This window comes from Macrobrachium rosenbergii, chromosome 42 (assembly GCF_040412425.1).
Source record: "Macrobrachium rosenbergii isolate ZJJX-2024 chromosome 42, ASM4041242v1, whole genome shotgun sequence".
NCBI lineage: Eukaryota > Metazoa > Arthropoda > Malacostraca > Decapoda > Palaemonidae > Macrobrachium > Macrobrachium rosenbergii.
Window position 1 is genome coordinate 43,168,890 of NC_089782.1, and position 22,686 is coordinate 43,191,575.

The 22,686-nt window shown below is 33.9% G+C and overlaps 2 protein-coding genes across 11 annotated transcripts in view; one reads left to right on the forward strand and one right to left on the reverse strand.

Moving 5' to 3' along the window:
* Cbs (Cystathionine beta-synthase) overlaps positions 1-4,243 on the reverse strand; it is a 194,974-nt gene extending 190,731 nt beyond the window's left edge. Inside the window, exon 1 of the mRNA XM_067086272.1 lies at positions 4,205-4,243. The gene's annotated coding sequence lies outside the window, so the exon portion shown is untranslated. The remainder of the gene's footprint in view (positions 1-4,204) is intronic.
* Positions 625-19,463, forward strand: LOC136828352 (gamma-glutamylcyclotransferase-like). 10 transcript variants are annotated; one of them, XM_067086276.1, is made up of 7 exons: positions 638-739; positions 8,066-8,375; positions 12,194-12,327; positions 13,388-13,447; positions 13,995-14,175; positions 15,611-15,735; positions 17,446-19,463. In XM_067086276.1, exons 2-6 carry the CDS (start codon positions 8,238-8,240, stop codon positions 15,704-15,706), a joined length of 609 nt encoding a protein of 202 aa, XP_066942377.1. In that variant the 5' UTR covers positions 638-739; positions 8,066-8,237; the 3' UTR covers positions 15,707-15,735; positions 17,446-19,463. The 10 variants fall into 10 exon arrangements, with proteins under 10 accessions (XP_066942379.1, XP_066942377.1, XP_066942383.1 ...); XM_067086273.1 differs by lacking the exon at positions 638-739 and adding an exon at positions 4,837-4,919; XM_067086275.1 differs by lacking the exon at positions 638-739 and adding an exon at positions 5,011-5,143.
* The last annotated feature ends 3,223 nt before the right edge of the window (positions 19,464-22,686 follow it).

Below are 22,686 nucleotides of genomic sequence, written 5' to 3' on the forward strand. Positions count from 1 at the left end.
AAAAACAAATCACCATGTAATAATTCCTTAAACACAAGGAAAGTAATATCTACATACCTACGATATTACAAAGGTTTGAAATCACTAGGGCATTCAGACATCCAAATCCTTTCACAATAACCCATGAAGCAATTCGCATATGCAGGTCCAAGGGAATTACCCATAGCTACTCCATCTATTTGATTATAAAATTTACCATCAAAAGTAAAAACGCCATCGGCAGTTGCTAAATGTAATAATTTTTGCAAGTCTATTTTATTAAGTCCAAACACTGATAAGTGGTTTTCACATATATTATAAAGAATAATGTCGGTTGTTTCTTTTAGTGGGATATTGGTGAAAAGCGAGGTTACATCGAAACTAGCCATTGCAACATCTTGGTTAAAATTGAAAGAGCATAATTCTTTAACAAATTTGGAAGAATTTGAGATGTTAAATTCACTTAAAGTTAGAGGGTTTACAACTGGAACTAAAAACTTAGACAGGTTATAACTAAAAGTACCAATTGAGGAAATAATAGGTCTTAAAGGGTTTCCTATTTTATGTACCTTAGGTAGACCGTACAAATAACCAGGCTTAGACCCTAAAGCAAATAAAGAGCTTTATGTAACCTCCCCAATTACCGAGACTATTTTGAGACTTTATGGCCGCTCGACGTTACAGCTGTTTAGACGGACTGAGAAGGTTCGTTTAGATCCAAGACTGAGGAAGACGTATACGATTCCTGAATACTTGCAAGGTAGGATTATATACCGTGTTATTCCCAATTTCATTAAATTTAAGGTTTATTCCAGGGATTTCCACAACACGAAAACTTATCTCTCGTGGCAGTTTAAACTATTAGACTTTGAGGTTAGAGCACAAAAACGAAAGAAAGAGGTAGTTTTAACAGATTTGTCTTCACTAGATGGGTATTTAAAGAACAACCTTTCTTTTTTGGATTTTAAGTGTTTGTCGTCGATTTTAGATTCCAACGTTGAGAAAAAATTGGCTGATGTTAGGCTTACACACAGTAGAAAGTTAAGGAATCTCGGTGTTGACGTTAATAAGAAAATAGATAGTAGTAAAGTTATTTTTAATTTTTCTAACAGAAATTTTAAGAACAGATGAAAAGGAAGTTCTTTCTCTTGGTCTTGACTTTGCTTTGATCCCCATGAAATTCAATTTCTTCAAGTATTTTTTAAGTTTTGAAAAACTACGTTCAACTTTGAGAGGCTGTGACATTTATGGCAGTGAAACCCTTACTTCACTTTTAGCAAAATTTCCGTAATTGCGAACGATACCTTCAAAAATTTTAATCGAAAAAAGGAGGGTGACAATCAGTTAAATAAAGATATGATCAATATTTTACGCAACCTTAAGAATGATCATAGTATAGTTATTACCAAGCCAGATAAAGGTAGGGGTGTTGTATTAATGAATAGCTCTGATTATTTAGATAAAATTGATGAAATACTTTCTGACAATACAAAATTTAGGATTTTAAATGTAGATATTGCGAGTCACATTTTGAAATTGGAAGACAAACTAAATAGGTTGCGTAGAAGTCTGAGAGATAAGATTGGGGAAGTTACATATCTCTCTTTATTTGCTTCAGGGTCTAAGCCTGGTTATTTGTACGGTTGACCTAAGGTACATGAAACAGGAAACCCTTTAAGACCTATTATTTCCTCAATTGGTAATTTTAGTTATAACCTGTCTAAGTTTTTCGTTCCAGTTTTAAACCCTCTAACTTTAAGTGAATTTAACATCTCAAATTCTTCCAAATTTGTTAAAGAATTATGCTCTTTCAATTTTAACCAAGATGTTGTAATGGCTAGTTTCGATGTAACCTCTCTTTTCACCAATATCCCACTAAAAGAAACAACCGACATTATTCTTAATAATATATGTGAAAACCACTTTTCGGTGTTTGGACTTAATAAATTAGCTTGCAAAAATGATTACATTTAGCAACTGTTGATGGCGTTTTTACTTTTGATGGTAAATTATATAATCAAATAGATGGAGTAGCTATGGGTAATTCCCTTGGACCTGTATATGCGGATTGCTTCGTGGGTTATTGTGAAAGGATCTGGATGTCTGAATGCCCTAGTGCTTTCAAACCTTTGTATTATCGTAGGTATGTAGATGATACTTTCCTTGTGTTTAAGGGATTATCACATGTTGCTTTGTTTTTTTAATATTTTAAGTCTCGTCACCCTAACATTTCTTACTTGTGAGACCGAACAGGATAATAAGTTGTCATTTTTAGATGTGCAGTTATACAGAAATAGTGGCAAATTTGAGACCTCTGTTTATAAGAAAAGTACTTTTACTGGCTTGGGATTGAATTACCTCAGTTTTTTGCTAAAGTTGTATAAAATGAACTCGATACGCACTTTGATAAATAGAGCCTACAATGTTTGTTGTGATTTTAATTTATTTCATCAAGATATGGTTTTCCTCCAAAATTATTTTTCTTAAAACTCACACCCCATTTTTGTATTTTACAAAGTTCTGAAAAAATTTTTAGATGAAAAGTTTTGTCCCAGACCCGTGTACAGTACTGCTAGTAAAGATGTAAAGTACATTAAATTGCCTTACCTTGGTCATAGTAGCTATATGGTCCGGAAAAAAGTTACAAGAAATACTTGAGCATTGTTTCCCTCAAATTAGTTTCCGGTTTGTTTTCTGTAATCCTTTTACTATAAGATCACTTTTGAAGGAGAAGCCTACTCTGCCTGTGGACCTTAATTCCTGTGTCGTTTACTTGTTCATTTGTTCGCTGTGTGGTCTGCGATACGTGGGATCCAGTTCCCGCTGGCTCAGACACAGAATTTTGGAACACAGAGGTCTTCCTACTAGAACTAGGTTTCCTCTTTCCAAACCACCCTTTTCTGCCATTAGGGAACACAGTTTAGCACAGGACCATCCTTTCACTAACCTGGATTTTCAGGTACTGTCTTTTTGTTCAAATAGACTGGACCTTTTGATTTCAGAGTCGCTGGTTATTAAAAAGATGAAACCGGAATCGAACAACAACTCGTCTGGTATTCAACTAGCTATCGTGTAATTTCATAATAGGTACACAATTGGGTCGTTAAATATTTTACTTTGTGAGTGGTAGTTTGTTTACATTTCACCTTATTTTTATGTTTGTGTTCGCCTTTAATTTTTCGTTATTTTACGTCTCACCCTTTTGGTTTGTATTTACTTGTTCATTTTATATATTTGGTTAGTATTTTTGCTGAAGATTTATTATGACAATTCATTTTATTGTGATTTAATTGATTCTCATCCTTGTTGGTTTTTTCAGCCTGATGATGAGGTTTTATACCTCGAAGGCTCGTATAATAAAGAATGTTCTTCCTGGTCTTGGCAATATTATTTATCATTAAGATATTATATATATATATATATATATATATATATATATATATATATATATATATATATACATTATATATATATATATATATATATATATATATATATATATATATAATATATATATATATATATATATATATATATATATATATATATATATATATATATATATATATATATATATATATATATATATATATATATATATATATATATATATATATATATATATATATATATATATATATATATATATATATATATATACATATATATTATATATATATATATATATATATATATATATATATTCAATTCTGCCTATAGGTTGGTTGGTTTACATCAAGCTGGATTATGCAAGCGCATGGTATTTCTTAGGGCAGCCTGTAAAAGGAGTAAACTGCATAAGGGCTCCGAGGCCAGAGGACTCGATTCATACAACCAACAGCTGCGTTTCCTGCCTGCCGCAGGGCTGATACACCATTGATTGCAAGATTGGTTGTAGGCCCTCCATTGGAAATGATACACAAACATTTATTTTCTCTGAATGCACCCGGGAAGTTCCGACCCTATTATCACGCACGTCACGATTTGATACCCAAAATGGACATAACATAGACCTATTCGTTTATTACTCATTTCCCTAAATTGAAACCTTCAATTTCTTGGTGTTCGGGAAAAATACATGTACTGGCATTACAATACCCTAAAGTAAACTAAAATTAGGAGGCCTTTGCACATCTTAATGCTGAATTTGATATCAGATTATCCATATTATGTGTTGCTTTAAAATTTAGAACTGATACGACAGCAGTATGCAGCAGATACATACCGGGTTTATATTGACGTGTTGCACCTCACCTGATAAACAATAGACACTGTTGCCAGTGCGTAATGTGAAAATTCCTAGTCATGTCACTAAATTGTCTCATGTATAGACAGATCACTCTTGTTTTCTTCAGATATTAAGATGCATTAAGTAACCACGTGAGGTTTAAAATATAACGTATATCAACGGTTATTATTGTCTCATACTTGATTCAATTCTGCTGCAAAAGATTTGGCTATAATGGAAAGAATGTCGCACGAAAATTCCCGAATGATTACAAACACATGGAACATTGATAAACTAACCTCATACATTGGTAGAATAATTTCATTTTTGTTTGAATAATAGTCTAATTAAAATGTACTTTTATCAACAAATGCTGTGATTGGTGATGTCAGCTCGAGTAGATACTGCAGTAAACACTAAACAGCTTTTACTCTAAAGAAATTTTAAATTGAAAGAAAATTCCTGCAAATTCACAATAACCAATGCTTTGCAATTATAAAACTGAACCTAATTTTATAAGCTGAAAGTATAAGATCGGGGTGTTACTTTCCAAATCTGTAAAAATTTACATTAACATATAGCTAAAAGCATTACCATCTATTTTTAGATCTCTATGACAATGTAACAAGCAGACGACAAATCAGCTGATCTTGTAAACAATGATACATTCCAATTTCTCTAATACTTTCGAGTTGTCGCCGAGACCAACCTGGTAATGCGGCTTCTAAAGAACTTTCTTTTCTTTAGAGGTGTTGAGTGATTTTGTTAACATCCCACTTAGGAGAACTGTGGGAAATTGATCTAGATAAGTTTAAGTTAGTGTAATTTATCCAGACAATCCCAGACTTTCATGTTTTACGTAGACTTACAGACGGGGTCAGTGTGGTGGTGCCCGAGGCCTGGATTAGACGTCTAGACCTACTTTCTGTGACTTTGGTTCGTACCGGATAATTAAGCTAAGCTAAGGCATGTAGAGATATCTAAGTTAAAGTTTTATCTTTAGCATTAATAATTATAAAGTTCAGTATTCACAGTGATAATAGATTTATGAGGGTAAGTTAATTTCTGATGAATAATGGATTAACAGTGCTGACTTAGATCTGGTGACGATTGCATCGTTTGTACCTTATGGACAGTAAGGGGAAAGTTGTCAATAAGCGAAATGATGCATGGCTAAGAGAGAAAGGCTTTTTCAGTTATCCGAGTTTATTACATCTTAACAATGTCTCCATAAGCATTCTTTAAATTCCTGAGACGTTGTGACTGACATCTTGGATTGGCAGTTTGCATGCACCAGAAACTTGCGCTTAGTAGTCTAATCTTTTCATATTTGTTGTAATAACCTAATAAGGTAATTTTTTAGTCACTGAAAACAAGTTCTAATGGTGGAGTTCCTGGATATTATTAGACACTGCCCACTAGTGTAATTTAACAACATTACAAGCTCCTGTGTAAAGTTAGGCCACATCCCTGTAATTGCCATTGCCACCTTCATATGCTTTTTTTTTTTTTTTTTACTAATTAAATGCATGAACCAAAATTTTTTTACTGCTTGTCTTGTGTTTTATCTAATTTTGATAAATCCAGAGGGTGCAATTCACTGGTTTTTTGGTTTTCACCCCACCCAAAAACCTCAGTTTTCACAGAGACCCACTCCCCCTTATAACTAATGTTAGATATAAGGGCATATAAATTATAATTGCCTTCAGTGCTCTCATTTGGCAACTTGTCAGCCCAGTAATAAGCAGTGGTAACTTAACCGTAGTGCATCCCCTATGTTCCCATATGGCAACCTGTCAGCAGGATAATGGGCAGTGTTAGTTTACATTTAGTACATCAGCCTATGCTCTCATTTGGCAATAAAACAGCCCAGCATTAGCAATATTATCATCTTTTTACATCAGCCTATGTTCTCATTTGGCAACCTGTCAGCCCATTACTAAGCATTGTTAGCCTAGCTGTAGTACATTAGCCCAAGTGATGAGGATAGCCTAGTTTAGCTTGATGTATAATAGGCCTCAAGTTAATAATCTTAGTAATAATGGTAGTAATAAAGAAGGTTTGTAAAAATCTTAGGATATTTCATCACAATATGCATTTGACTTGGTAAGAATTGCCATAATAATGTTGGGTTGAGAAGCATATAGAAATGTAGCACAGTGAATAAGGCTTCCACAGTGTTTATGATTCAAAAATGTACTAGGGATGTTTTCATGCAGTACACTAACATCTAAACAGATGTTACTACTGTGAAAACATGCATGTTTGTGACTGTGCAACCTGTTAGTTGAAAAAGGATGTTGTTCATAAAAGAAAAGTTGACTTCATTATCTCAGGTGAGCTTTACTCTGTCTGGCAGACCACCCTTACTCAGTACATTATTAAATATCATTCATTCTCTCAGCTTTTTTTCTTGCTATGTGCTATGTTTGTTTGTTTTATCCTTTTACTTCATTATTATTTTCTTCATTGTTGGATAAAATTAGTATTCTTTTTCCCACTCAAGAGTAGTTTGATTGCTGGCAGGTGCTAATTAGGTATCTTGTAATTTTTTATTAATTATTTGGGAAGGAATTAAGCAAAAAGTAATGGAGTCCACCTGAGTTTCTGATTATTGCCCTCTGGCAAGTATATACTGTATTGTGTAGTACTGTACTTCCCCTAGATGGCTGTATAATAGTGTGTTGTCTAGCCAAGTGATATGGTGTTATGTATTTATAGTATGTACTGTTTATTTTTTCTTATTTTATTTTATGTGCTTAACAAGTCATAAATGGTTGCTCTGCTTCAGAGCATTTTTAATTTTTTATAAATAAATGCTTGCTGACCAACTTATCATAACAGCACACGCTTCTGCACCTTACTGATTTTTTCTGATAAATTTTCAATATTCTTAATAACACATTTGACTTGGTTCTAAAAACAAGCTTTGCAGTGAGTTAAGGCATCTATTGAAATAGGCCCTCATTCTCTCTGTTAGTAATGCAGAAGCTTTGATTGAGTTTATAGAGATTTGTAGATCTGGTAATATAGGGCAGGAAGGGAAAGAGGAATGGGACAAAGTGTAGTAACATTTGCTTTCTTCTGCCCCAAGTTAGAGACTAAGTGCAGCCTGGGCATATTGCCCCACCAATTACCTTGTAATTAAGAAACTGAGATTGGCCAGTTGATGTTATATGAATACCATTTGAAGAAATTAGTCTAAGATTTATGGATACTAAATCATTTGGAACAGTATTGTAGACAGGCAACTAGCAGTTATTATCAACATCACATTGTGCATCCTTAATTTTTAGCATTACAGGGCCAAAGCATTATTTTGTATTCAACCTTGATGTTGCTAACTCATTGGTATGTTGATCTAGTTTGTGGGACATCTTTTATGCATAAAATAATTCAAGTAGACATTGTGGGCTGAAATTGTGGATGCCTGTCACAATTAGATGGTGATCCAACTACGTAAGGTTATCTTCTTACTAATTTGCTGTTTGCAGTAAGTGTGGGCACATATGAAATTTAAAAGTAGTTTTTAAAATGGTATTGAATAAGTATGAACATATTATTAATAGTAATGGCTGCCTCTAAGTTAGTCATTTAAAACACATAAGCACTCATCCCTGAGGTAAAAAATAAGAATGTTTGACAGGTGAGACAAATGACTTCTACTAATGTGAGGGTTCTCATCTGTTAAGAATTGATTCATTAGTTTTAGATGCAATTCACTATTTAGTATATTTGTCATCAACAAAGCATTAGACACAAGTACTGTACTTATAAAAATTGTTAGGTATAAAACCAATTTTTTTTTCAATTCAAAATTATAAAGTAATTATATTTATATAATTTTCCTTCCTGCAGATCTGCAACACTCCACAAGTAAACTGCACCAGATAAACCTTTCATTCATCTGCAAATTTACTTATATTGCTGAATGGGAAGCTCGCACAATCAGTAATTTGAAAATTTGCTCTTGATCATTCTAATTTCCAAGGCAGCTACTCTGTATCCAAAGCAACTTCATTTTAACAAAATGTCCTTGAGACCAGTGACAAGAAGGATGGCCACCCGTAATTGCTTTTTGTACTTTGCCTATGGATCAAATCTTCTCACAGAACGGATTCATATCAATAATCCTTCAGCTAAGAAGATTCAAGTTGGAAAATTAAAGGTAAGTATCCCTTCAATTTTGTATTTTTTTTTTTTTACCTTAAGCTGGTATTTCCAGTTTGAAAAATCCATAAAGTACTTTGTGATGCAGTTTTGGTTCTGTTACTGAGGAATCTCAATAATCTTCACATATTTGTATGAAATACATTGTCCTATTGGTATTAAGGAATGACTAACTAAGAATTTTTCTAAATGAGGAGGATCTTTTTCTCCAAGGGGTTTAAAAGATTCCTTTCAAGTGAAGTACAGCTCCCAGATATCTCTCATCCAGAATTCAGCAAACAGTTTTAGGCATACAAGTACATATATTTCATGCTCTCATTTCACTGTTATTTTTCTTTTATTTTTCCAGTGTATTTATGACCTTCCTTCTTTCCATTTTAGATGTTCTGGGACTCCCAAGACTGTTTATTGTCCAGTGTCCCTCAGGAGTTGTTAATCATTCAGTGTTCCTTGTCATCCAGTGTCAGTTAGAAGTGTTTATTATCCATTGCCTCATACACTTGTTTATCATCCAGTTTTCCCTTACAGTAGTTCATCATCCAGTATCCCTTAGAATTGATGACCTTTCAGTATCCTTAAGTTATTTGTTGTCCAGTGTCTCTGAGCATTGTTTATCATCCAGTACCCCTTAGAGATGTGCTCCCTTTTTCCTGTGTGTTATAATTGTGGTGCCATGCTTGAAACATGATGTCTTGACCCATAGCTTTGCTTTAGAGGTAAGCCAGTGTTAGGTCTGTCTGTTCTCAACTAACACCATCTTTCCTGATTTTGTTTTGCTCCTTCTTAGCATCTGTATAAATGAAATTGAAAAGTGTTTTACTGTATTTCCTAAAATTACCAACAGTCCATCTAGGTTTTTATAATACTGTATACTGCATGTCTAGAGTATGTTTTGTGAAGACATGTCTGAGTGAAGAAATGTGTAGACCTCAGTGGTTGACAATGCAAAGATTTTGTCCTCCATTGAGGAAAGTCCCCATGGAATCAGCTTTTGTAAAGGAATTCCAGCCATTACAGCAGCACTGTTTATCTCAAGTTATAAAAGCCAGGTTCATGATAGATAAGTCAGTTATATCATACGGAATTACAAAATATGAGCAATATGAGGAGGCCCAAGTAAGTTACAAGGTCCTGTCTTCTATAGTTAATCCTTGAGTCGGAAGGGCTTCTCATGCAGATCAGTTGATATGTTGCACTCTGATGATGCTTGTAAGTCTGTGCAGAAGGATCTGCAGGTCAGTCTTCCTTGTGACTGCCTTTGGACTCATTGATAACACAATATTTTGGGAAGACTGAACTATTGTCTCCAAAAGCTACTACAGTTCTGTATGGTTGTGGAGCATTGAGGAAGGGCCTCACTGTACATTTCATCTCCAGTACTAGTTAAGAAAGGCAGAACTGATTTCTCTCTAAAGGAACTAAACACTTTTCATGGAGTTAGTACATAGACTTTCCAGTGTTGATGGCTCTTAGATTAGCTGTAAGGAAGTTTTCTGTTACTTACTGCTTTCATACAAAGGGCATGTTCGTGTGCAATCAGAAATTTTATTGCTATATGTATACATGAAAGGTATTTTTGTATCACTGGTTATATCTGACTTTTGCCAGATGGCTATCAAGTTCTCAAACCCTTGTATCATTTTCAGTCAATGGCCAAAACTACTTGACTCTTTTACAGGATTATAACCATGGTAATTAAAAGGTTTCTATTGGCTAAGAGATCTTCCAAAAGTGTCCTATCCCTGTCACTGCACCTGGAAGTAAAATTGTTTACCAGAGATAACTGGAAGCACAAGCACCTTTTGCTCTCTTTGTCTAGAATGATGGTTAATGAAGGCTTTCATTCAGGACTAGAATTTATAAAAAAAAGTGGATCATTTTTTCCCCAAAATTCATTGAGCCCGAAGAATTTTTTAAGGACTGATTGAATGATGACTCTGTGATGGCCCACTATACCCTTTCCAAAATGTATAATCTCTCTGGCGTGGTTGTCTGGGTCTTACGCAGGTAAGGCATATATGCCAAATGGATAATTTTTACAGATATCAAATAAAACCTTTTTCCAAACATAGGTTCACGATTGATAATGTTTTTTAAGCAATTACAAGAAACGGAATCAGAGTTTCTATCAATATGGCATCTCATTTTGGTGGTGTTGCCAAGAATTTTTACGGTCATCACGGTATTATTATGTCTGAGGCATTTCGTTTCTACATATATTGAAAAGAATAAATTGGTAAGCAAGGAAATATGAAATAAAGCATAACAGTAAGTTTGGCAAGAGAAAATAAACATTCGACTCTCTGTCTGTCTCTCTTTAAGAAGGTTGATGGGCGCAAATTTCTCTTGGAAAGGCAAGATGTAACTGTAGCTCGGTCAAGATTTTGAGAAGGGCAGAAATTCGTACTCTCGAAACTTGGGTCAATCAAAATTACACTGGGCTGTGAAGTCTTATGAGACCTTAAAATTTTAGTGCAAGAAGCATCGAACAATGTCACGGCGGAAAACTGGAAGAATGCAGCGAACGTGGGAAAATTCAAAAAGAGGATGCCCGGCAAGATTGTTGGTTGACAGTTTTGTCATCAACATAGCTGATAGCTCTGATGACTAGTTTTCTGAATAAATTATATATAAAAAAGAGAGGATTAGGCCTACAGGGGAAACCTCTCTCGAAAAACAAAACGCACCTTGACTTTTACCTCAGTGGTGGTGTGGAAAAAAAAGTTTGATTGAAAAAAAAGTAGTCTTTTAAACCTTAAGATGATCGTTACTCCTCGTTATATAGGCGACAAAGAAGTTTATTTTAATTCCTGAACAAGAAATATATCACCTATTTCTATAGCATTAATTAAATACTTTTAAGTATCTAATTGTGTAATAATGATAAATGTACATCTATCTTACTGACAAAATAGATAAGGTGATCATTGTTAGAAATCAAAAGCCCCAAAATCTTATAAGTATAGCCTCAGGGTTTGTCTGAAGACATTTAAAGGTCTGTCACACACGTGTCAGTAGCCTGTTTTCATCTTTTGCCTCCCAGAGATCTATTCGTCGTGGCAAGAGTATAGGCTGGAAAGATACATTTAAGACCCTTTTAGTCAACCTGAAGGGAACAGGGCACAATACAAGACCAAGTTTTGAGACATTTTGAACTACCTTAGGTCACTACCAGACTACTTTAAGACCCTTTAGTCAACCTGCAACAGAGCCATTTCTGACAATACATCTTGTTCACTGACAAAGAAGCCAGGGAAGTAGGCAGAAAAGACTTGTTTTGGGTGCTCTTTCATCTAACAAACAAATTTTATATTATTCATGATGTACCACAACTAATGTAGAGTATTTTCTTAAAACCATCCGATTTTACTGTTCTGTTCATTAAGCGCTTTTATTCCCAAACTGTTTTCTTACATTCTTTGTGGACATTAATGAATGAATGATATCTTGCAGTCAAAGGTCAAAGTTTGAATATTGCATTAGTGTTTTAGATGACTTCCAACTAAAAGGATGGTCTTTCTGAGCTGAAAGAATACTGACCAAGTTATATCTTGGTTCACTGGTAGTAGTACTCGGTGAATCCATCATCAGCATGCTAACAAGGATGTCTTTAGCTGTCTTAGCTGGAAGAAATTGATAATTTTTTTCTTCCCATGAGTTACAGACCTCAAACTGCCTACTCAGCATTTCCTGTCATCTCTAATTTTAACTGAAGTCTCTGTATGTACTGTTTTGTCTGTTATAACCTTTTCCTTAAAAACTTGATTAAGAAATTAAACAGTTTAGATTTTCATGTCTTTTCCATTTAATTTACAGGATTATCGTTTGGACTTCAATTATTTCAGCCAGCGATGGAAAGGTTGTGCTGCCACTATTGTAGAAGACCCAGGCAATCACTTGTATGGAGTACTCTGGGAGATTGCAAATGAAGATTTAGCTCATTTAGACACGTAAGTTACAAGAGCTGAACTTCATTATTAACTCTAAGATAAAAATACTCTTAGTAAAGAAACCTTTAATATACTATGACTCTGTTATGTCTGATATCCTTTTATCTTTCTAAATTAATAAGACTTATTCTGATATATGTTCCATTCATCTTTATAAAACCATATAACATACGTCAGTGATATGTAATAATTATACAAGCAGTCCCCAGTTATCGGCGGGCTCGGTTATTGGTGATCCAGTTTTACAGCGCTTGTCTAGCAACAAAAATTGGCGATTTTCAGTACCGATTTCCGCTTATCGGTGCCAATAATTGGGTATGGGCACCAATACATACTTAACAGAGGCACCGATCTCCGGTTATCAGTGCCAGTAAGAGCTGAAAATCGCCAATACCCAGTTATCAGCGCCAATAAGCCCTAAAAATCGCCGATTTTTGGTTATCGGCGAGTTTCACTTATGATCATGCCATTGGAACGGAATTCCCGCCGATAACCGGGGACTGCTTGTACAAAGATGCACTTCCACTTGCAACCTACATTTTTAATGCAGAATTGCAGTACAGTATATGGAATTTTAGCAGGTAATGGGAAATTAGCTATGTAAATTAAGGTAATTTGACAATTTTTTATGATTCTTGAAGTTACAGTTACTTGGTTGAATATAGAGGAATTCAAGAAGCAGTTAAGTTAGCAAAGCAAGCTGCAACTGAATTATTTCCAAGTAGATATACCGTTGTGTAGAATCTTCTTACTGTGATATCAGGTCAATTTGTAATGAATAGCAGCAAAATTTGAAGTTAATGAGTCTTATACTGTACGGTATCTTGAAAATATAGACACCACCATACTTACAAACATTCAACTTACAAACTTTCAGAGATACAAACAAATGGAATCACAAATTAAAATTGTGTTCAGAGCACTCCCCTTTGCCACCTGTTAGTTCAGATTTTGTTTTGTGTGCCTATTCTGTACATTAATGTTAGTAAAGTGTATTGTGTTTTAGGATGAAAAAACATACAGTACTGTATTGATTTTCTATCATACTGTATTTAAATAGGCACGAAGGGTGCAGTAACCAGCTCACAAACAATTCAGCGGACAAATGGCCATCTGAAACGTAAGTAGGGTGGTGTCTGTAAAGAGATACAGTATACCCATGACTCTGGAAATGGCACTTTGCCAGTTACACACAGGGCATGCTAGCTTGGCATATGAGTATTAAAAACTGGTAATTACCACCCATTTTATGAAAAATGTATTGTCTCCATAATTATGATGCATATAGAAGGATATGTTTTTGTATAATAAAAACATTGCTTTCAACAGATAATATTATGATGGTAGAGAACTTGAAGTCAGCCAATCAGTTTGGATAAGACTCATGCAATTCATATAACTTAGTCATTAAGGGGAAGGTACTATATTAAGAGTATTTATGGTTTACATACCATAAAATTCTTAATCCAGTCTCCTTGGTTTGACTTCATACAGCACTGTATGTGTGGCCCTCTGATTGTAAAGATGTTACAGTACTCCGACACAATGGTCATTTTTGGTGTTGCTAATCCTAGTGTCATTAAATCAGTGAAAATATTGTATCAGTCTTGAAATATCTAAATTAGTGAAAATATTGTATCAGTCTTGAAATATTATCATATTTTCAGGCAAGAATGCGTTCACCAAGGCATCTACAAAGCTGTTGAAGTAGATGTTGAAACTCTCACTGGTGAACAAGTTAGAGCCCGATCTTACCAGATCATACGCCCTCTGGAACAAGACCGCCGTCCTTCTTCTGTGTACTTGGATGTCATTGTTAGGGGAGCGAAAGAAAATGGACTTCCAGAGGTATTCTTACAATTTATATTAGAATTTTAGTAGCATTTTATCATAGGTCAAGATTAATTATCTAGATATATTAATTTTCTTTACTGATCCCACTGTTCACCTCAAATAAGGGACAGGATCCTTGAGCTTTGCATTCTAAAATAGTCAGTCGTCAGATATCCATTAAGGATGATTATATCCATGAGCATGTGAGTTCTTCTTCTGACTGGTTTCTTAAGCCTTGTGTAATTATGACAGCTCTCTTCATTCTTTGTTTGCTATTCCTGTTGAGAAGAATCTTTTGTGTGACTGTTCTGATTGTATTCCTTTGTTCAGATGTTGACAGACATCTTTTCTTAGTAAAATCCCCCCTATTCTTGCATAGCATGAGCTGATAATCACTCCAGCAGTAGGAGTTTTATTCTTAGCCTCTTAATTTCCATCTTTTTTAACTTTGTTTTTGTCATGTATAACCTTTCAGTGAGTTAGAGTAAGATTTTTTCCACTTGAGTTGTGTGCTGGGCACTCATGCCACCTATTTTGGTTGGTTAATCCTTATTAAGTTTCTTGAATAAGATGCAGTGTACAATTTTATGAGATATTTTTAAATTTGCAGAAAGATTATCTTATTTTGCAATTTTTTAAAGGCTATTTTATAATTGTTTTATTTTAAAATGGTAGTTGTATTTAAACAGATGTTAAGTGTTCAACATGTTTTAATGTCATATCATTCCAAATTATTCTTTTGTTATTCTAACAATCCTTGGAATAAAGATCTGACTAGTATTTTAGGTTTAGGATGGGTTTTATTCCACATTCAAACAATCCCTTATGTTGTGTAGTGAGTGGTCTGTTTTATAGTGAGATTAGAGTGGAAGATAGCAGTTCAAATGATTGTGGATCCTCTATCATGTCATCAAAATTTAATTATTCTCTACCAGGAGGCTGAGCATTATATTGTGTCAGAGGTCAATTAAAATTATTTTACAATTCGAATTACTGATGTAGCACAATGTTACTGTCCCAGATACTGTATTCACTTGTTCTGTGCTATTCTATCATTGTCTTGCAATAATGTTCATATAGTGTTTGCTTGTTTGTCCTTGATTTTTATTTATTTGACTTGGCTGTTGTTAATCGTGCTTCCCTTTAAAGAGTCTTCAAAATGATTCTCACAGCTTTTGACCTCATCAAGGATCAATTTATTTTGTGGAAAAAATTCAGCATAGGTTTCCTCTGCATAGTTTTTCTATAGAAAAAATTCAGCATAGGTTTCCTCTGCATAGTTTTTCTATAGAACCTGAAACCCTTTGGATATATAAGGGGTATGAGTTTGTGTTGGATTTATTAAACTGTCATAAAAACTTTTGCATTAGGATATGGAGATATATTCTCTTATTAATCTCTTTGATAACCATACCAGTTGTAGTGTTTATTGTTTTTATATTTTTTTCAGGATTATGTCAAATTTTTGGAGGGCATTGAACATAATGGCTACAATGGAGAAGTGGATGTGAAGTTGGACCTCGAAAAAATTGAAACTGGAGAATAGTTGATGTTCCAAACTATGTCCAGACTATGGTAAGTAGTATATTCAAGTGTATTGAGTTAAATTTTATTTTTACGTTTTAGTACCTAAAGCCCATCTTTTAAGAGGAAAGCCTTTTTGTTTAATTTGATATAAAACATCTTTTATGGCATACACAAAGCTTACAGTGCGAGTTATTTTTGTTAAACTTTGATAATAATAATTTAGACTTTGGACTTAGGCAAAACAAAGACCTAGAGATCAGGCCAATATTTTAGCATAGGGTCCCCTCTTTGTGCCGTAACATACGCTATATATCAGTGATTTTGTGCTTTCCTGCTCTAGCAACGACCCCATTCAAGGCATAAACATTCTTTTGATTTTCTTTTGTCACTGGATTAGTTGTTTGATTCTGTATAAGCAGTAAGTACACACTCAGTATAATCTAATGTCTTGATAGCTAGCATCCCTTGAACATCTTTGGTTTATTTTTTTCGTGTAAAAGTAAGGCTTGCATGAGCTACTTTAGTTACTTACAGGTACTGTGTATTATCTATTTAGTAGCAATGCTAAATACACATTGGAAATCTTTGTCTAACACATACAATAATGTGTCCCACTGTTAAGTTTTTGTGACTTCTATCATGACTGATGTACATAGGCTCCTTCATTTTGTTAACTGCCTTCACCTTGAAGGTGAGGTTTTGTAATGTCATTCTCACAGTAATGCTAGGTGTTAAATGAGATAATATTTAAGAGTAAGCAGAAAACTTTTACAAAAATAAAAATGTATATATATATGGTATATATTTAAATAGGAACTTAACAAGTAAATACTGGATCTGAGAACATCTACCTACCTACTAAAAAATGTTCTGTGCAGATCATGTGGGCATTGATAACTTCGAAAAATTTTCTTGTTGGGATGAAGTACAGCACATAAATTTTCATGCTTGATTGACACATATACTGAATTTCAACATTTAAAATGTTTTATTTACAATCTATGAGCCCTTATTGGCTGAAAAAATACTTTAAAAAATACAGAAAAAAACATATGTAGTATTTGCTACATATGGGCTCTAATTATAGTGAGGTGTTACTCTCTCTCTCTCTCTTGAATAATACTATGTTAAGAGAGCATCTGTTATAAAGATTTACAGTAAAAGGCTTGTGAATACTAATAAAGTTTAAAGCATAAGACTTGTGAATACGATTTCCTTGCATGAATAGCAAACCTTTCTTAAAGATTCAATAGAGCAGTATGGTGTATGTACCAGGTGAATCTAGACTCGAATGGTAGGGATGGTATTAAAGGTGTGATAGAGTTGAAAAGGGCTTGGTTCCTAAAAAAGTTCCACATCATATAGGATGCAAAAAAATTTGGCATAGTACTGTAATTTAAGCTTAATTCCCCAATACAGTCTTAGATTAATGGGATTTTCACTTGGGCTGATGAATGACCTAGTTTGGAATCTGACCATGTCAATAGGTTAGGACTTGATTCAGACTCAGTTCCCAACATAACATCAAATGAATTCATATTTTCTTTGTCATGAGTTTGGGGTCAATTTTACAGATGGCACTAGTTTGTAGTCATTTTTTTATCGGGCAAAAATGCAAAGAAAAAACTGACATAAATGAATGTGTTTAGAGAGTTTTCTGTGTTGCTCAAGGTACAGTCATCTTAAAAGTGCAAAGTGTCCTTTAAAAATCTTTTGCTTTAAGTTGAAAATATGAAGATAATTCTTTTCTCATTGCAGGTGAGAGGATTCAGAAACCGCAGAAACTGTCATGTCACTTCTAAAGTTTTCTAGCACTGAGAGGCTAAATGCACACAGCTGGGATGAATTTTCAGGACTTTCACACTCCAGGGACATTTCACCTGATACCTTGCCCATTATGCTAGCCCACAGGACTTTATCAGCAACAGTTGTACCATGTCAAGTTTTCTAGCACCAAGAAGCTAACTATATATAGCATTTCAGGCAAGAAAATTCAGCGACACCCATATTACTTGAGTTAATATGCACTGGGAAGGTCACTACACACCATTTCAGGCAAGGCATTTCAGCAAAACTGAAACTGTAACTAAACTTTTATCGCTTGAGGAAGCTAACAGCGTAGCCTGTAGCTGACATGAGTTTTCAAAAATTACACACTGCAGGGACTTTTATCTTATACGGTACTTTGTGTGGCTTTACGCTCCAGTTATCACTAGTCAGTACTTTTTAAGCATATAGTATTAATTTCAGTGGTTATATTGTAGTCCTTAAAACAGTCTATGATAAAATATCAGTATCCAGTATTGTATTTTAAGATATTTACTTGTATGATCAGTTGCCTGCTCATAGTACAGTATAACATTCCTGTGTAATGAACTGTTAACCTATTGTTTATTAGCGTTAGGAATTATTGTAAGTCAAAAGGATCAAAGGCCTTTTAATACAACTTAACCTTACTTACCTCTCACTGTATTGTGGCTGTAAAGTGTTGTGAATTGTCTGTTACCATTACAAAGCTATAGAAAAGTTAGCTTGTGTCCTGCAGTTATGTCTTCAAAAATGAGAGTAGAATCTAGTCAAAAGATTTGTATTGTTTTTCCTAATATCTGTCATTAGGACGTGAAAGTTGTGATAACTTTACTTAATGATATTCAGCTATGGTAGTTAAGATCATGTTAATATATGTGTAATTTATTCTATAATGAAATTGCCTGCTATCAGGCAGTTTGTTTTGTGATCAAAGCAGTTTTTACTGCATAATCAGTTATTGACACCACATTGGTGCTGTATTTCAAGTAGAAAATATAAATACTCTTTAAAAAATAAGAAATAAATTTGTTCTTTGTGGCTCTATCAGTTAGCTAATTACAAAGCTAACTCATCTTACACAAAGTAGACCATCAAAAGCATATCAAAGACAATATAGAGTGAGGTTATCTCTTACCACTGTGAGATACAAGTTCAGGCACTGTAATTATAAAAGTAAACTTATAGTACATAGTATGGCATTTAAAGGTGAACATGCATTTACAATACTTTGTATTCATGAGCATTAAATATTGCTCTTTAGTTAAAATTTAATGTTATTTTTAGGAATTAGGTAATTTCATTCCTTGTTTGACTGTTTATTTTATGGAATATCCAAAGCACTTAAGCTCATTTTATCAGTGACAATGTTTTGCTGTTTTTATTTTGCAAGCACTGCAGATACAAAAGGGATAGAAGTGCAATTTATCATGTGGTGATATATAGCTGTCAACTATATATTGCATTGTTAAAAATAGCTATGAACCGTACCAACAAAACTCTGGACCATCTACAGTAAGAATCTTTGTTGTTTCAGTGATACAGACTCTCTCCAACTTACAACCTATTCATATTTTGCCCATTCGTACTGACAAGATACATTTTGTAGAAATACATGTCAAAAGCTAAAAATAGATTTTAATCAAATATTAGCTACAGAAGTGAAAAAGAATTACTGCATTGTATATGAGTAGTACAATACTGTATGTACCGTGCTAAAATGATAAGTTAAAAATCTATTTTTCATATTAAAAACAAGGTAATGCTAGTACATATAGTAAATACAAATTCCCATCTTTTATCCATTCCAATTTAATTGCTAGTTAAGAAGAACTTAACTGTAAGTCAGGGATTGTCTGTAACCTATAAACTCCTGCCCTACACAAGTACAGAATAGTACCGGTAATTTAAAATAGCACAGATAACTTAAATTATTGCCTTACTGAAAAATAAAGAACAAGCATAATGAATGATGTAGTGTTATTGTGGTCACCTAAGTGAAGCTTGTAGGCTTATACTGTATGTATGCATATATATATATATATATATATATATATATATATATATATATATATATATATATATATATATATATATATATATATATATATATATATATATATATATATATATTTATATATGTATATATATGTATATATATATATATATATATATATATTGTATATATATCCTATGTAAAATATATATATAAAAACCTGAAGATGTAATCAGTTATTACAGTATACATAAGCTATATTTCATTTTTCCTAATGGTACATATGCATATACATGTATCATATTTTCCAAAGATTTTGAAATTTATTTAATTATAATATATATATATTTCATTTTTATATATATATATATATATACATATATATCATATTTTCCATATTTTGATATTTATTTAATATATATATATATATATATATATATATATATATATATATATATATATATATATATATATATATATATATATATATATATATATATATATAGAAAGAGCTGTATGTATATTTCTGTTAAAAATATTGTATTTATCTGCAAAGACTATTTTATTACGGATGTTTTTTTATTAGTCTATGTAACTTCTTTTTCTCTTTATTTCTCAATATTTCTCAAGTATAGAAAAAGATTGTGTATTTTTTCATTTAGTATTTTATAATTAACAGTTCTTATCTTCAGCTTGTGAAGATATCATCATATACACATTAAATCTATAGAATGCAGACTTTTTCAGCAAATATTATGTACGTGGTAGTGTTGTCACCAAAGAGAATTACTTGTTACCTTCCTTGTGACTCAACCTGTGGAAATACAGTGGTGTTTTCTCAGCTTTAGATAGGTGTCGGAAGTCCTTTCTTTCTTTCTGTAAATCTTCAGCTGAAAGCCCTTCTGGACAAAGTCAGCAGACTATAAACCCAAGGAGGTTCCAAAGGGAAATCAGCCTGGTGAGAGAGCTTGGGAATGGTGCATAGTGGACGGGATGCTGAAGAGGGAGCCCATAGCGACATCACCTCCCCTCTGGAAAAGATCCTTATGAGACGTGAAGGATGATTCTTTAGGCTGGCACCCTTTGATGTTCTCTGGAATGTTTAGAGGAGTAGCATTAAAATGGTAGATTCTTTTCAAGATGATTTTAATTGCTGCATTCACCAGTGCATTTCTGACAGGCTTTTGACACCTAAGGAAGCTTCTGTCAAGTTGCAGGACATCATTCCTGATTTGCCTGTGAACTCCACTGACAATATTACCTCATGCTCTTTATGGATATAAGAGGAGATGAGCTTATTCATTATTTTGCTGAAGATATGCATTGGGGAAATTATGTGCATGACTATGGAACAGAAGGGAGTGCCACTCTTGTGAGCCTTTACAATACCATAGCAAATCCATGTACATAGTCAACAGAGTTGGTATGTGCTCAGATTTTTAGTCAGATCTTTATTTAATGGAGAAAACATTGATGTATCAGAAAAGAGGTCATCCATCTTTATATCATATTGCTCCCTCTCCATGATAACAGACACAGCAGCTTTGTTGCACTTCCTCACAATAATGCCAAGGTGGTTGCAAATTTTGCAGCAGGCTATTTTAGGTATGAGCAGAGGATCCTATTCTGTAGACTTCCCATTTGTATCCAGCTTCACCAGAAAGTTCTTTGGATGGTTTTGGAAGGTTACTTTCCTTGTGTTGGAAGGTTACTTTCCCTGTGACTGTCGAGAAAATAAGTAGGTTGTTCTCCTCAAGTTTCTAGATATAATGGCATATGCAGCCAAAGCTAAGGAGTTGTTTTTGTTCTTATTAATACATCCTTCAAGAGGACTTATGTGCTGACTAGGCCTTTATTCAATCATGTTAGCTTCATCTGGAGATTGGTAGGAGTGGTCCATTGGTGTCATTACCCAGCGACTTGCAGAAATTGCACAGCCTATTGAGGAGTAGCGTCGTCTAGGTTTCTCTTGAAAGCTTCCATAGTTTCCTTCTTAGTTGTTACTGCTTGCAGTTTCCCCTGGGCTTCCTAAAGTTGTCCGTAGTTACACTTGTCATTCATTACTGATTTTGTAGTATACAGTACTAGTATTCACATATGTTCGGTTATTATAACCTAGCATAGTTTATTATTTCTTTGTTTCTTTGTCATTGAGGTGTTTGGTAATTAATTTTACTTTTGTTTTCAGTATTTTTTGGTGTATTTTTTTGTGTATCTCCAAATACTTGCCATTTTTTAGTCACTGCTTTGTGTATTATTTCTTGTTAATTTCATGTAATAAGGTGTACATTTTTGTTAATGTTCTATCTTTGCTCTTGTGGTGTTTTGATGCTGAGAATATTGGTCTAATATTGAGTCATGATTTGTAGGTTCCTAAAGTGATACTGAACTGAAGAACCAAAATACAGTGAATGAAGTAGGTATTGGTAAATGGAATGGAATTTAGGCAGTCAAAAGCAACGGCCAGCAAAATAAGATTATTACTGAATGGTTGAACACATGAAGTATTATACAGGTAGATGCAGTCTTAAGTATCTAAGGAGAGAAGAATTTGATAGAAGAATAAGTGCTGGTGAAGAAATAACCAAAAAATAAAATACTTGTTCTGGCCATCTGGAATTCTGCACTAATACTTCATAATGATTCCTCTTGGTCTCAGCAGGATATCAGGGAGTGCAGTCCTACTGCATCTGTTTAACCACTGAAAATTCCTGGAAGTACAGTTATAAACATTATCAGGACTTTTTTCCACTGCCACTGTTTGCCCGAGTGACTAATGGGTTCAGCTCAACAATTCACCAGACTAAAATAGAATTCTTAAAATTTTGTCACTGAAAACTTTCTCCCATTTGAAACTCTCTCCGGCCATGAGACCATCTTGTTTAGGACCAAGAATCCTTTTGCCTAATACCATATCATCCCTCCATTGGTGGTTGTTTCTTCCGAAGGTAAGCAGGCTCTGTGGATTTTCAGCCAGAATAACCCAAGCAAGACAACAGCTTTCTCCAAGGTTGTCTTTAGTCCCAGATTTTGTGGTTAAAACCAGGTTTCATGAAAGAATGATGATGTCTTACCTGCAAGTTCTGCAAAGAACTACGAAGCAGTCAAGGAAGGGGAAGATGGTCGTCTGTGCTAGTCAGAGCACTTAATCTGTTCACAGACGAGAAGATTCTGCAGACCAGAGTGTGCCACATAAT